Here is a 14,766-nt window from a genome sequence, read left to right as displayed (position 1 = left end):
CTCCTGGCTTGGGGGACCATATGGGACGCCGGGGGATCGAACCGCGGTCCGTCTCCTAGGCTAGCGCAGATAAGGCAGGCACCTTACCTCCAGCGCCACCGCCCGGCCCCTGGTCTAGCTTTTTAAGGCTGAAAATGTTCAAGAGTGGGACTATCACATGCTGTGGATTCTCTCATCCATCTATGAACACTAGGCTCAATGCAGGTTATTATTATTATTTTTTTTTTTTTTTGGTTTTTGGGCCACACCCGACGGTGCTCCGGGGTTACTCCTGGCTGTCTGCTCAGAAATAGCTCCTGACAGGCACGGGGGACCATATGGGACACCGGGATTCGAACCAACCACCTTTGGTCCTGGATCAGCTGCTTGCAAGGCAAACACCGCTGTGCTATCTCTCTGGGCCCTATTATTATTATTATTATTATTATTATTATTATTATTATTATTATTATTATTATTACTTAGGCTTTTGGAACATACACAGTGGTGAATAGGATGCTAGGAATCAAATCCATGTCAGCTATGTACAAGTTAAGAACCTTTTCCATTGTGCTACACTCCAGCCCCTTTAGCCTGTAAGAATTTCTTTTGTTTTGTTTTTGGGTGCTCAGGAGTTATTCCTGGCTCTGTGCTCAGAAGTCGCTTCTGGTAGGCATGGGGTTCCAAATGAGATGCCAGGATTTGAACCAGTCTGTTCTGGGTCGGCTGCATGCAAGGCAAATGCCCTACCGCTGTGCTATCTCTCCGGCCCCCTGTAAGAATTTCTTACACAAATATTGGCAATGCATTGTCTGTCTCCTCTTGATGATCTCCTTAGACCTCCTCCATGGGCTCGGGTTTAACTAGGCCAGAAATGTGCCAAGCACAGGCTGGCACTACAGGGTCACAAACAATTGCAGCTAATGGGAAGGGATTGGCAGCTGGGGAGACACACGAGGAGGCATTAGCCTTTCAAGTGGCCAGTCCAGGCTCTGTCCCTTCAGCACTGCAGGGAAAGGGCCCCAAGCACTGACCCAGTAGCAGACCCGAACATTGCTAGGTGTGGCCCCCAAGCCTACCCTCCTTCCAAATCTAAATTAAAGGAGAGGAGTTGGTAAATGTAGAAGATTTCTTTTTTACAGGTCTCCAACAGTGCTTTGAACTCATTCTGGCAGGACCTGAGCGACCATATAGGGTGCAGGGCTCGAACCTGGGTTGCCTGCATACATGGCAAGTGTCCTACCTGCTGTGCTAGGGTTTTTATTTGGGGGGGGGGGTTAGAGGGGAAACACCTGATGTGCTGCAATCAAATCCGGGGCTCTAGGCACCACAGTGAGTCCCACAAGCACATCTAGAAGTGACCCCTGAACAGGCCCCCCATATCTCCCAAACGAACAGATTTTAGAGACGTGACAGCACTGGGTGATGATGGGCTCACAACCCAGTTAGGACTGGGCCTGCTTTGAGATGCGACAGACGGGAAAACGAAGGCAGGCAAGAAGGCGAGGAATAGACCCCCCACCCCCTTTTCCTGGACGGCGGAGGAAGAGACAATGAGGCAGACAGCCTTGAGTGCGCAGCGAGCAGCCGCCACTAGCGGCCACTAGCGGCCACCAGGGGTAAGGCGCAGCCTCTCGCGGCCCCGCCCACCAGACCACGCCCACATACTCAACCACGCCCCATATCGAGCCCCGCCCCTCCCGGCCCGGCCCGGCCCGGCCCTGCAGGGACTTGCTGAGCGGCCGGAGTCCGTGGTGCCACCAGCAGCATGAGCGCCTCCACTTCCACCCCCATCTTCGCGCCTGGCGAGAACTGCAGCCCCGCGTGGCGAGTGGCACCTGCAGCCTACGATGCGGACGACACGCACCTGCATATCCTGGGCAAGCCGGTGATGGAGCGCTGGGAGACCCCCTACATGCACTCTCTGGCGGCCGCAGCCACCTCCAGAGGTAACTCCTGCACCACTGCAGGCTTGCAAGACTAGGGGCTGCTGGAGAGGGACTAGCAAACGGTGTGTGTGTGGGTCCCGGTCCCACTCCTGTGGGACCAGTTCTGAAGCAGGCTGAGGGTGGCGGGTGCTCCACTGGAGGGTCCAAGGCCACGCCTGTCCCGGCTAAGAATAGCTCGGGACTTAGCTTGGGAAAGTGGAGGGTGACAGCCAGCTGCAGGCTGGCACTGGTGTCAGCGGCTGCGAAGTGGAGGCCCCAGGATCCCCACAGTCCAGCTCTGCACTCCCTCCGCCCCCAACTGTGGCAGGCAGGGCTTGGTTCCAGGGAGGCCCTGTGAGCCTTTCATTGTCCCAAGTGCTGAGCGTGGGAGTGTGGACAGAGCAGGAGGAAAATGACCAACTTCAGCCACAGCAGGGGGAGGGGAAGGTCAGGGTCATAGTCCAAGGGGTCCCCCCCTCCCCCCTCCTGGGCTTTACATTCTGGCCACCAGCCCAGGCCCACAAGGAGTGTGGTTTTCTTCTCGGGCCTGCTGGCTTCTATCCCTCCATCGCGCCTTGTGGGGGAATGTTGGTTTCTGAGGCGCCGGGCCCCCTCCTCCAGGCCTCGCTCTGTCCGCCAGGGGGCCGTGTACTGGAGGTGGGCTTCGGCATGGCCATCGCCGCCTCCAAGGTGCAGGAAGCCGCCATCGACGAGCACTGGATCATCGAGTGCAACGACGGAGTGTTCGAGCGACTCCAGGCCTGGGCTCGTGCCCAGCCACACAAGGTGCCCACATGTGCCAGCCCCGGGTGGGAAAGCGCCAAGCGGGGGGCCTCTCTGACCCACCTCTCCCCCTGATCCAAGGTGGTGGCCCTGAAAGGTCTATGGGAGGAGGTGGCACCCACCCTTCCGGATGGTCACTTTGATGGTAAGGGGGAGCTGGGGGGTGGTGGTGGTGGTGGTGGCAAGCACTGAATCCCCGCTAGACACTTTGGGAACTTGTAGGACACTATGGGGTGCTGGCAGTCGAACCCATGTTGGCTTGTGCAAGGCAAACGCCCTCCCCGCTGTCCTCTCTGGAAAGCCCCCAGGAGGGCCCTAGGAGAGCCTGGTGGGGACCGCAGGTTTGACCTGGTTCTGGGGTCCCCACACAGGGATCCTGTATGACACGTACCCGCTGTCTGAGGAGACGTGGCACACACACCAGTTCAACTTTATCCAGGTGGGCAAGGCAGAGTGAGGGTGGGGGCTTGGGGAGAACCCCGTTATGGCCCTCCCTCCCTCCTGACTGCTGCTCCCCAGGCCCACGCCTTCCGCCTGCTAAAGCCAGGGGGCGTCCTCACCTACTGCAACCTCACATCCTGGGGAGAGCTAATGAAGACCAAGTACTCGGACATCACCACCATGTTTGAGGTGCCATGGCTGAGGGGGCCTCATGGTTCGGGATGTCCCTGGGACCTCTCATTTCTTGTCGGGGGAAGTAAGGGTCCACGTCTGGCAGGGCTCAAGGGGGGTCGCATGTGGCTGGGGGGGGTCACCAGGGTCAGCTACATGCCAAATCCCCCATCCACTGCGCTCTGGGTCCCTCATGAGTGACTGATGAAGCCGTTAGAATCTGGACTGTCCCACCTCATCCTCAGGACATTGGGGTACCCCCCCTGCATACCTGTGGGTTTGACCTGAGTGGTTCCTTCTCCTGTAAGAGGAACAGCTGTGTGCAGCATCCAGCTCCCTGCCCCTTTTTGCTCCTTCCTGGCAGTGGGTGGGGAAGCTGCTGGGTGGCTCCTGGGTACTCCCCAGGCAGTGACTCCCCCAAACCTCCCAGGAAACGCAGGTGCCAGGGCTGCTGCAGGCTGGCTTCCAGCGGGAGCACATTTGCACAAAGGTTCTGGAGCTGACGCCCCCCGCCGACTGCCGATACTACTCCTGCCCACAGATGATCACGCCGCTGGTCACCAAGCACTGAGGGGGGCCTGCTGCACTGTCTCCCCCACCCCAGTCCCTCTCCCCGGCCCAGCCCTGGGGAGGGAATAAAGGCCAGCGTGGGCCTGGGCGATTAGCAGCACGACTGAGCCTGTCACTCCTCCCGACCCCCAGGGACTAAAGGCGCACCTTGCGGGCCCCCACATCAGAGTCATCATTCCCAGCACCCCAACCAGAGGAACTAAAATCCCCTTCCTAGCAAGGAACTGAACGGGGCAGCAGGTGCAGTGACCAGGAGCAGACAGTAGGTGGAGCCAAAGGACCGAGCAGAGTCATGGGTGGCCTTGGGGAGTCAGTGGCGAGACCCGGGAACTACCCCTCCCCACACACCAGGCAGGCGTTCCACACAGCCCCAGGCGGGCGTCCCAGTTTATTTGCAATTTTTTTGGCAGGCGCCGGGGGCTACCTGCGGTACCAGATCTTGAGTCTCTTCTCACGCTTGATTTTCCTCTGTAGCTGCAGGATCCCGTAGAGCAGGGCCTCGGCGGTGGGCGGGCAGCCTGGTGTGCAGGGAGTGGGGGTGGGTGGGTGTTTGCAAGCACCTCAGACCCAGTCCCCATGCCCAGCAGAGCACCCAAGATTAGACTCTGGGCCACCCCACACAGTCTGTACCCAGATGCACCCCAGACAGAGGGAGTTGGGTTGCTCCAGGCCACAGTCCCCAAACCCCAGGGACCTGAGGAGTCAGCATGGGGAAGGGGGAATAGACACAGACTCCCAAAAATCACATGCCTGGCGCGTTCCCCTGGAAGGACCAACCTGACTGGGGCCCAACATCCCACAAGGCCAGTGTCAGACACTCAGTTGTTCTGGTCCTCTACCTCCCTCTACACAGCCCTGGGCTAAGCAACAGCCCCACATGCTGGATGGAGAAACAGACTTTGGGGACTGACTTGTCCAAGGTCATAAGTTGAAACAAGCAGGATCAGATTCAACATAAACTGTCCCCCAGGGTGGACTCCTATGAACCCCTCAAAGGCCTGACAGCTAAGCCCTCCATTACCTCAAAGGCAGGAAATCTTTGTAGGAAGCCTGGCTCGATCTCCCAGAGGTCTCGGGGCTCCCCTAGAACCTGCCCTGTCGCTGAGACCCATAATGTCACAGATATTTGCCAAATATTTGCTCAAGAAGCCATAGCCCTTTCTAGTCGATAGTCTTCCAAGGGCAAAATCTGTTAGTTTCTCAGCCTTCTCAGGGACCTCAAGGACACACTCATGGACATTCTGGGGCCATGACCCTGAGGCCCTCGAGTGGGTGGGGCAGACAAAAGGACCCCACAGGTGACAGGCCTCAGGGCTGGCCGTGTCTGCCCTAATAGTGAGGCATATTTGTGACTTATTTGTGACTTAATGCTGGGGTGTAGGACGGACACACACACACACACACATTCCCTTTGCACACACACACACACACACACACACACACACACACACTTGGGTTGCACCCACATCAGTGCCCTTCAACCCTGCACCACAAGAGCAGGGAGGGTGCTTGCCTCACATCCAGTAGATCCCGATTTCATCCCTAGTACCCCACAGGGTTCCCTGAGCACTGGTAGGAGTGATCCTTGAGCAGAGCCAGGAATCATCCCTGAGCACCTCTGAGTGTGGCCCCAAATACAAGAAAAGCCCATTTGTTCCAAAGCTACACCAGCTCCCACCCCCCCAAAGAGACTCCCCTCCTGCTCTGGCTTCCACAGCCGCCCTTGTCTCACCTGGCACATAGATGTCCACAGGCACAATGCGGTCACAGCCCCGCACCACAGAGTAGGAGTAATGGTAGTAGCCCCCACCGTTGGCGCAACTGCAGGGAGCATGGGAAGGGGTATGTGAGGCCAGTACTGGCCCCCCGACACCCCCAATGGCAAGCAAGGACCCCTAGCTCTGGGATGGGGCAGGAAGTAGGGCACAGGACACAGAAAGAACAATAGTGGGTCAGAGTGGTCAGCACTGCACCCTGACATTCACAGGAGAGAACCAACTCCCCAAAAAGCACCACTGTAAATCCCCCACCCAAGGCACCAGGCTCCCCTATTCATCACAGTGCCCCATGAAGCTGGGAAGTGAGCCCAGTATTCTGGGGTGAAGAGGGACTTCCTGGGGGCCGGGCGGTGGCGCTAGAGGTAAGGTGCCTGCCTTGCCTGCGCTAGCCTAGGACAGACCGAGGTTCGATCCCCCGGCGTCCAATATGGTCCCCCAAGCCAGGAGCGACTTCTGAGCGCATAGCCAGGAGTAACCCCTGAGCGTCACTGGGTGTGGCCCAAAAACCAAAAAAAAAAAAAAAAAAAAAAGAGGGACTTTCTGGAGGAAGAAGCCTTTTAGTTTCTTTGTTAGGAGGCAATGAAACTCCCAACATCAGTGCTAGTCCAGGGGCTCAGTCAAATAGTTGCAATCCTGCGGGTTACCAGGATCGGGTCAAACATGAGTCCCTGAGTGTAGGATCTCGAACCAGAGCGGTCCCGAGGGCAGTGTGCGGTAGGTGGCGCTTACCTGCCCATGGACACCACGTAGCGGGGCTCTGGCATCTGGTCATAGACCTGGACAAGAAGAGATGAGATGGGACATGGCATGTGAGGAGGTGGGGGCGGAGGGAGTTGCGGGTACGGGGTGTGGGGTGCATGGGGTTCGGGCCGGCCCAGCCTACCTTGCGCAGGGCCGGGGCCATCTTGTTGGTCAGCGTCCCGGCCACAATCATCACATCGGACTGGCGTGGGCTGGCTCGAAAGACGACACCGAAGCGGTCCATGTCGTAGCGTGGCGCTGCCATGTGCATCATCTCCACGGCGCAGCAGGCCAGGCCGAAGGTCATTGGCCACATGGAGCTCTGTGCATGTGCGGGCGCGGGTGGTCAAGGGAATGGGGAAGCAACTGGCTTTACATGCTGAAGAGACTTGAGGGGGGCTGGAGCGATAGGGCAGTTGAGAGGACACTTATCCTGCACACATACACTCGGGGCCGATCCCTGGCATCGAATAGGGTCCCCAGAACACCAGCAGAAGTGATCCCTGAGCACAGAGCCAGGAGTCAGCATTGCCAAGTGTAGCTTCCAAAACACACACAAAGCCAGAGTGAAAACTGGGGCTGTAGCTGGCCAGGAGAGGGCGCCAAGCGCTGTGTGTGAGCTGGAACGGGGCTCTGCACTGAACACTTGCAGTGCCAGGTAGAGTGTGGCCCCTAAACACAAACCGGCTTAAAGCTCAGGTCCTGAGAACTGACACCCCAATATCAGACTCCCATCCCGACTTATCCCCTGCCACTCTGACACCCAGTAGCAATACGAGTTCAAACACAGGCTTTTTTGTTTTTTTTTTTGGGGGGGGGGGGCATTTCAGCCACACCTAGCAGTGCTCCGGTGTTACTCCTGGCTCTGTGCTCAGAAATGACTCCTGACAGGCTTGAGGGACCATATGGGATACCAGGGATCGAACCTGGGTCCGTTCTGGGTCGGCTGAGTGCAAGGCAAACACCCTACCACTGCGCTATAGCTCGGGCCCCTCCATGAGGTCTTAAGCCGCCACATACAGAACTCACACCTCCTCAAGTCTGAGGAATCTATATGCCCAATCCTCCAAAAAGTTCTCCTGGATGCCTTTGGCTACTACCTGGGAGCTGTTTCATAGCATCAGAGCCTACTCTGCAGAGACCACATGGACCCTGGGCCCTAGCAGGTCTCACTCCTGACAGGCAGAGGCAGGACGGGCTTGGCATCCATCAATGGAGTATTGTCCACTGCTGCCCAGCAGGCTAAGACCCAAGTCACTGAACAGAGATTCTGTCCAGAGCACTGAGACATGTGGATGGTGGGGGGCAGGACAGGGAGGTGTCAGGTACTGGAGGGTCCATAACATGTTCCCAACCAGCAGTGCTGCTTTTGGGGGCCAAACCCAGTGGTGTTCAGGGGCTATACCTGGCGCTATGCTTCAGAGTGACCCTGGCAGTGCTGGGGGACCCTGTGCGGAGCCAAAGATCAAATGAGAGTGGACTGGGTGCATGACCAGGCCTGTAACCCCCAGCAAGAGTCATTTCTCTTGCTGAATCCTGTGATGTCTGTTTGTAGGAAATAAGATGGTGATGCGGTGGGATGAATAGGCGAGGATGGTAACTGGGATGGGGATGGAGATGAGCGGGGGGTGGGGGGGGCCCAGGGGCTCACCCGGCGCGCCCAGTTCACGAGATCATCCAGCTTAGTCACCACATACTCAGCTCGGCTACTGGGCAGTGCAGCATGTTTGGGGACCACAGCTCCAGCAGGTGAGGTGCTGGAAGTACAGGAAGGAGTGAGACAGGCAGATATAGAGATGACGTGGTTTCCCTGGTGCCAGCACTGGGGTCCCCAGCATGTCCCCCACCAAGCAGGCTCTCCCCAGAGCTGTCCTGGACCATGTGGTTCAGCCCCACGCTGGGGCTCCATCTGATCATGCCCCACCCATGTTGCTCAAGGCCCCCCTGGTATTTTTTTTTTTATCTCCTCTCACTTCCATTCAGGCCAAATCCCCTTAGCCCCTCAGGCCAAACCTTTTCTTTTCTTTTCTTTTTTTTATTTAAACACCTTGATTACATACATGATTGTGTTTGGGTTTCAGTCATGTAAAGAACACCACCCATCACCAGTGCAACATTCCCATCAGCAATGTCCCAAATCTCCCTCCTCCCCACCCGACCCCCGCCTGTACTCTAAACAGGCTCTCCATTTCCCTCATCCCCCTGGTATTTTTTTTTTTTTTTTTTTTTTGGTTTTTTTTGGGCCACACCCGGTAACGCTCAGGGGTTACTCCTGGCTATGCGCTCAGAAGTCGCTCCTGGCTTGGGGGACCATATGGGACACCGGGGGATCGAACCGCGGTCCGTCCTAGGCTAACGCTGGCAAGGCAGACACCTTACCTTTAGCGCCACCGCCCGGCCCCCCCCCTGGTATTTTTAAGCTCTAATGTCTCAGGACTCAGTTTCCCCATATGGAAAGGGGGTTCTAGGACATGCTCTTGAGCAAGGGCCTTTTGGGGGTGGGGCTGGGCCGGCTCTGGGCTATGGAACCAAGATGCACAGCCTCACTGGAAGAGCCTTGTCTTTCCCACAGACCAGTTTGAGGGGGGCTATGGGTGACAAGAGGCCCAGGGACAACCCCTCACCTGCTCGGGCTGTCGGTGGCTGTGCTCTGGTGTACACCTCGTGTCTGCAGGGCGGTACCCAGGCCGGAGCTGCAAGGAAGACAGAGAGCATGTTGGGGGGGGGGGCATGAGGAGTCCCCAGGAACTGAGATAGGGGAAACCCGGAACTGGGACAGGAAGTGGCAGCTCCTAGTTTCCTCTCGTCTCCCCCTCACCCAACCAAGTTCCTGTGGAGAGACTCACTCAAGATCCCAGACACAGGTTTTTTTCAAAAATAAAAGTGAGAGGATAACAAGGAGGGCACCTGCCTGGCAGACCTAGTTCCATCTCAGCATCCCATATGGTCCCCCGAACACTACTAGGAGTGATCCCAGAGCAGAGTCAACTCTGAGGATTGCTGGATTTTACCCCCAAACCAAAATAAGCCAAGAAGCCAACCAAGGGCAAAATCCTCCTGTGAGTCCCAAACACCCCCAACTAGGCAGGCTCACCCCAGGTGTCCTGGACCGTGTTTCACCCTCACACTGAGGCTCCACCTGGTCATACCCCCACCCATGTTGCTCAAGGGCCCCTGGTAGTTTTAAGGTAGGGACCCCACCACTCAAGCGCTCGGAGGAACACACTCACCGCAGTGCAAGAATCGGGCGGAGCAGACTGGGAGCTGCTGAGAGAAGCACAGGAAAGAGGGGTTGTGTGCTGAATTAGGAGTAAGAGGGGCTCCCAGGCCCATCCTGGGGTTGCCTCCTGAATTCTGCTTCAACCACTTTCCTATTCCCCTTAGTCTGGTTCAAATCCCATTGATATTTGTTTTGGCTTTCTGGGTCACAACCCTTGGTATTCAGGTTTGACTTCCCACTCTGCTCAGGAATCACTCCTGGCAAGGTTCGGGAACCCTATGGGATGCTGGGAATGGAACCTGGGTCGTGCAAGACAAGCACAGTGCTATTGCTCCGATCGTTCAAATCCCACTGAATAGGCATTGAGTGAAGAGGCATCTTTCAGAGCTGAACTTGGTGAGGCCACTTTTAAGTGTGAACCACTGGTGGTGCATACAGGTGTCATTCTGTGAACCCCCGGCCTTGAGACCTGGCCCTGATGCCATGCTGTGCCCAAATCTGCAAGGGATCTCAGGAAGAAATCAAAAACCAAAATGGGGCTGTAGTGATATTTCAGTAGAAAAGAAAGGGCACTATCAGGTCACTGGCACAGGGGAGAAGCTGCAGGTGGGAAGAGGCATGCAGGGGAGTTGTGGAGTATTGTCCATGGACTCATATCTGTGCTCATGCTCTAAACCCAGGACCTCAGGATGTGGTTGCACTGGGACATCAGGCTCCTGACTTTTTTCTTTTTATGGGGGAGAGAAAGGGAGGGAGATCGGACAGTGGGGAGGGTGCCTGCTATGCACCTAGCCAACACTAGGAACTATCCCCTGCATTTCATAAGAACCTGACCCCCTGCCAGGAATGAGCCCTGAGCACCTCTGAGTGTGGCTCACAAACCAAACCAGGGCGCTCAGGGCTCACTTCTGACAGGATTCGAGGGATGGCAGGGATCATGCCATGGATGGCTAAAACATATTTTGTTTGTTTGGGAGCCACACCTGGCTATGTTCAGGGATCACTCTTGAGAGCTCAGAGGACCAAACCCAGGCAGTCTTCCATGCAAGGCAAACCTTGCCCTAATGCTCCGGGCCCCATATCTAATTTGGGGAAGAGGCTACACCTTCTTGTGCATAAGGATCATTCTTGGAGGTGATTGAAGGATCCTATGAGATGCCAGGGATGGAACCAGGGTCAGTTGCATACAGGGTCACCCCCTTAACCTGCTCCTTCACTTTCTGACACCATATCAGATCCCAAAACTGCCCCCAGGATTATCCCAGGCTAAGAACAAAGATCATCCAATCTGCCCGCTTGATTCCTCTGAGCCTCAGCTGGCCCTAGAACTGTGGGTTTCCAGAGAAACTCATAGCTTCACGTCTGAGGAATTGAGATTGCCTAAATCCCCAGAAACTCTTTCTGGGAGCATAGGGGTTACCCATAAAGAAACCCATGGATTCATATATGTTGGGATGCACTCTATCATTTGAACCACACCTGAGCTAATTGGGGGTGTGGAGGGAGGTTACCCTGTACATGCTTGACCTAGGTTCAATCCCAGGCACCTTATATGGTCCCGAGTCCAGCCTGGAGTGATCCCTGAGCAAAGTTGGACATGGCCAAAACCCAAGAAAATATAAAAACAAACAAACAAAAACAAAACAGTTGGGCCTGAGAGATGATACAGAAGGAAGACAATAGACCAGGTTTAATCCTCGAAACCGCATAGAGTCCCTGGAGAGGGCCCAAGAGTGATCCCTGAGCACAAAGCCAGGAGTGAGCCCTGAGCACCACCGAGTGAGCTTGAGCTCAGGCTGGGGTCATGCTCAGTGAGTCGACTGAACCCTAGTCTCTCGCAGGCAAATGCAAAAGCTCCCTTCCCCTCTGTGCCCACGGCAGTGAACGGGCTGGTACCGGCAGGGGGATGAAAGCACACCCGGGGTTAAGTTTGGGGTGGCATTTTTCGAAAGAATCAGACCGCTAGCTTCTCCCCAACACACAGCACGGACATTTCCAACCCGGCTTTAGGGCGGGAAGCCACATGCCCACCGGGGACCACGTACCCATCTGCTTTGCAAACAGACGGGGCGTGATTGACAGGCAGGCACCGGGTCCTGGGCATGCCCCGCTTTGCAAGCGAACTCCGGCGGCCCGGTGTCCGTGCGGGGCGGGGTGGACACGGCCAATTCCCCCAGGCGATCCTGCGATCGCCACCCCCAAGTTCTGCAAGCCTTAGTTTCCCTGCCGGTCCGGGCATCAAGGTCCCCCTGGCCCCTCTCCCTCCCGGGCATGACATGTCATGTCAAGGGCAGCAGCGTCCCGCCGTGCCCATCCCCTCGGGCCTTAGCCTCGGTTCCACCCGCCCCGTTGGCGCTGCCTCCGCCCACAGCTGGGCTGCGGGGTCGGTGCGGGCCGGGCCGGGCCGGAACCGGAGCAGCGGACCGCCCCGCTCGCCCCGCTCACCCGCTAGCGCCGCCATCTTGGCCTCGGCCTTCAAACAACCTCTATGTCCGTCGGCGAAAGTGTTCCGGGCGGTCTCGGTCCGGCAGCCAAAAGGGGTCGTCAGGGAAACAGGAACCTGAAACACAAACGTCCCGCTTTATTCCTTCCGGGAGCGTCTCTTCTAAAAGTTCCGTTCTAGGGAGAAAGTAGAGGAAACGGAAGTTTAAGTGGGGAGTTGGGGAGACAGCAAAATCAGGGCGCGTTACCTGACCCCCATTCTGAAATAAGGTAGCAAAAAAGTACACGCGTCCCTGGGTGGGCTCGAACCACCAACCTTTCGGTTAACAGCCGAACGCGCTAACCGATTGCGCCACAGAGACGGCGCCGTAGGTCAGTGCATCGCGTCTCCCCTACGAGGCATGCGCAGGGAGAACGCGGTCAAGACACTGCGCCTGCGCACCAAGGGCGCTACTCGGGGCGGAGTTAGGCCTGCGGAGGTTCGCCACCTCGTAGCCGAAATAGCTCAGTTGGGAGAGCGTTAGACTGAAGATCTAAAGGTCCCTGGTTCGATCCCGGGTTTCGGCAGGTGTTTTTGGTGCCGGTTTGGAGTATTTACTCTATGGAAGTTGTGCAAAAAAAGAAAGAAACATTATACTGAGTCCCCAGCCAGCCATAATAAAGAATTGAGCACTGTTATATGTTGAGTTTAACTGTGAGATCGCCCCTAGGTATCATTTTATGCATTGGGGAAACTGAGGTTGTTGTGCCAAAAAACAGATTATACTGAGTCCCAGCCATAGAGGAATTAAGCACTGTTATGTTAGTTTAACTGTGAGATCCCCCCGCTGGGTATCTTTTTATGCATTGGGGAAACTGAGGTTTACAAGGCCATCTAAGTGGGTAGCCAGGTTAGAAAGGCACTTGTCAGCTGTAGGTGGTACCAGACCTTGTCCCTAGGGAGCTACTAGCTGGGTAGAGGCAAGCCAGGGACTCCATGAACTCCCCAAGATAACATGTCCAACCATGTCCGACAGGATGCATGAAAGTGGATATCTTGGATTTGCAGTGGATGTGAAATAAATAATATCTACTTGGCTGTTTACTGCATGGAAATGTTGTAGACCACTCCAGCCTACACTCATTCTCCCTTGGGCAGCAGAGAAGCCTTGATTGACCTTTGTTCCAGTCCCCAGTACCAGTAATATCCCTAAGGGTAGGTACCCTTCCCCCTCCCCACATAGCCAGCTTTTCATCTAATGACAACTTCCAGAGACCCCAAGAGCCCATGAAACCTGAGCTTGTGATGGGCTGGCATGTGAGAGGTGGGGGAGGGGGATAAACCCAGACTGGAAATGGGGAGTTAGGGAGGACAAGCCTACTTTGGAACTAAGGATCTGGCAGGGAGCATGTGGGGATCAAACCCAGGTTAACTGTGCTCAAAGAAAGCACCATCTTCACCGTCTGATAACTCTGGCCCCTGCACTTTTTTTTATTTTTGGTTTTTGGGCCACACCCAAACATGCTCAAGGATTACTCTTGGTTCTGCACTCAGAAATCACTCCTGGCAGGCTTATGGGACCATATGGGATACCAGAGATCTATCTCAGTTCACCACATACAAAGCAAGCGCCATATCACTCTGGAGCCCATCCAAACCCCCCCCCCCCCACACACACACACACACACGCACAGCTCCTTCAGGAAAAATGGCCCAAGGATTTGGATGACCAGACCCCACCCCCACTTCCTGGTGCTGGCTTCAGTAAAGAAAGGAAAGGAAGGGGGCCAACAGCCAGACAAAGCCCCAAGGGGAACAGAGGGCCTGGAATTAGATTGTTTCTAAATTGGGAAGCCTCCAGTGATATGTGGGGGAGGGAACTGCCTTCACTCCTGTCGAGTGAATACCCAAAGATGGGACTAGGCCCAGATGCCAAATATACCAAGAAGACCTGGTTCTGTGGTAAAGGAAGGTCGGTGCCTGTCTCTGGAGAATGGGATACCCCAGGGGGAATTCTGTTGGGGGAAACCACTTCTTGTGGGCCTGAAAACAGCTGCTATACTCCGGGGAGCCGCCTTCTGGAACATTCCCCACCCAGGAGGTCAGCCAGGCCAATAGGATATTTTCCTAAGCCATGCCAGGCAGCCAGTGGCACATCAAGGCATCAACAGTGTCCCCCAGTATCCCTTCCCCAAAGGAGTCACCGGAGGGGGAAATGGAGTGGCGACCGGTGGGTCAGAAAACAGCCGGAATCCAAAACAATATTTTAATCCTTAAGAACAGTTCACGTCAAAGCCAAAAACCACAGGCGGGAGGCAGCAAAGAAATGGCATAAAAAAATACTTAGACTACGCAGTGGCTGCGTGCGGGCATGGGGGAAGGGTGGCCCACAGCAGCCTTGAACCCGTGTCCCTGCCGGGTTCTGGGAAGATCAAGCCTCACAGCCACGTCCTCCAAGCACCTGGTGCTGCCCTAATAGTGTTGCCAGATTCTCAGTGCTTCTCCTCGAGGAGCCCCCTAGGTGTCCTCTAGGCTGGGCTGGCAATGGGGTGGCCCTGCCAGATCTGGGCCACATCATCCACAGTCAGAGCCATGGCAGAAGGATTCTGAGCAGCAAGTGGTGCTGGAGACCCAGGCAGAGTTTCAGCACCCCAAGGAGCTGAGTGCACCCAAGTTTGCTCACACAGGAGCTAAAATATTCCGAGTGCAGGTGAGACGTGGAACAGTCTCCCG

The 14,766-nt window shown here is 56.0% G+C and overlaps 2 protein-coding genes and 2 non-coding genes across 5 annotated transcripts; 2 read left to right on the top strand and 2 right to left on the bottom strand.

Annotated features, from left to right (window-relative positions):
* Nucleotides 1-1,708: 1,708 nt before the first annotated feature.
* Nucleotides 1,709-3,966, top strand: GAMT (guanidinoacetate N-methyltransferase). Its single transcript, XM_049787943.1, has 6 exons — nucleotides 1,709-1,928; nucleotides 2,548-2,693; nucleotides 2,772-2,835; nucleotides 3,062-3,129; nucleotides 3,210-3,320; nucleotides 3,733-3,966. The coding sequence occupies exons 1-6, from the start codon at nucleotides 1,748-1,750 to the stop codon at nucleotides 3,871-3,873; spliced, it is 711 nt and encodes a 236-aa protein (XP_049643900.1). The 5' UTR covers nucleotides 1,709-1,747; the 3' UTR covers nucleotides 3,874-3,966.
* Nucleotides 3,967-4,230: 264 nt separating this feature from the next.
* NDUFS7 (NADH:ubiquinone oxidoreductase core subunit S7) lies at nucleotides 4,231-12,149 on the bottom strand. 2 transcript variants are annotated; one of them, XM_049787949.1, is made up of 8 exons: nucleotides 12,057-12,149; nucleotides 9,622-9,658; nucleotides 9,016-9,084; nucleotides 8,043-8,148; nucleotides 6,534-6,713; nucleotides 6,380-6,426; nucleotides 5,605-5,693; nucleotides 4,231-4,390 (listed from the first exon to the last, which is right to left on the bottom strand). In XM_049787949.1, exons 1-8 carry the CDS (start codon nucleotides 12,070-12,072, stop codon nucleotides 4,293-4,295), a joined length of 642 nt encoding a protein of 213 aa, XP_049643906.1. In that variant the 5' UTR covers nucleotides 12,073-12,149; the 3' UTR covers nucleotides 4,231-4,292. The 2 variants fall into 2 exon arrangements, with proteins under 2 accessions (XP_049643906.1, XP_049643907.1); XM_049787950.1 differs by having other exon boundaries at nucleotides 9,622-9,655; nucleotides 12,057-12,098.
* A 192-nt stretch (nucleotides 12,150-12,341) lies between these two features.
* Nucleotides 12,342-12,415, bottom strand: TRNAN-GUU (transfer RNA asparagine (anticodon GUU)). Its single transcript has one exon. It is a non-coding gene; the product is annotated as a tRNA-Asn (tRNA).
* A 132-nt stretch (nucleotides 12,416-12,547) lies between these two features.
* On the top strand, nucleotides 12,548-12,620 carry TRNAF-GAA (transfer RNA phenylalanine (anticodon GAA)). Its single transcript has one exon. It is a non-coding gene; the product is annotated as a tRNA-Phe (tRNA).
* Nucleotides 12,621-14,766: the final 2,146 nt, after the last annotated feature.

The sequence above is a fragment of the Suncus etruscus genome, chromosome 15, assembly GCF_024139225.1.
Source record: "Suncus etruscus isolate mSunEtr1 chromosome 15, mSunEtr1.pri.cur, whole genome shotgun sequence".
Classification (NCBI taxonomy): domain Eukaryota; kingdom Metazoa; phylum Chordata; class Mammalia; order Eulipotyphla; family Soricidae; genus Suncus; species Suncus etruscus.
Note: the sequence above shows the minus strand (reverse complement) of the source record. Positions and strands in the feature narration are given on the sequence as shown.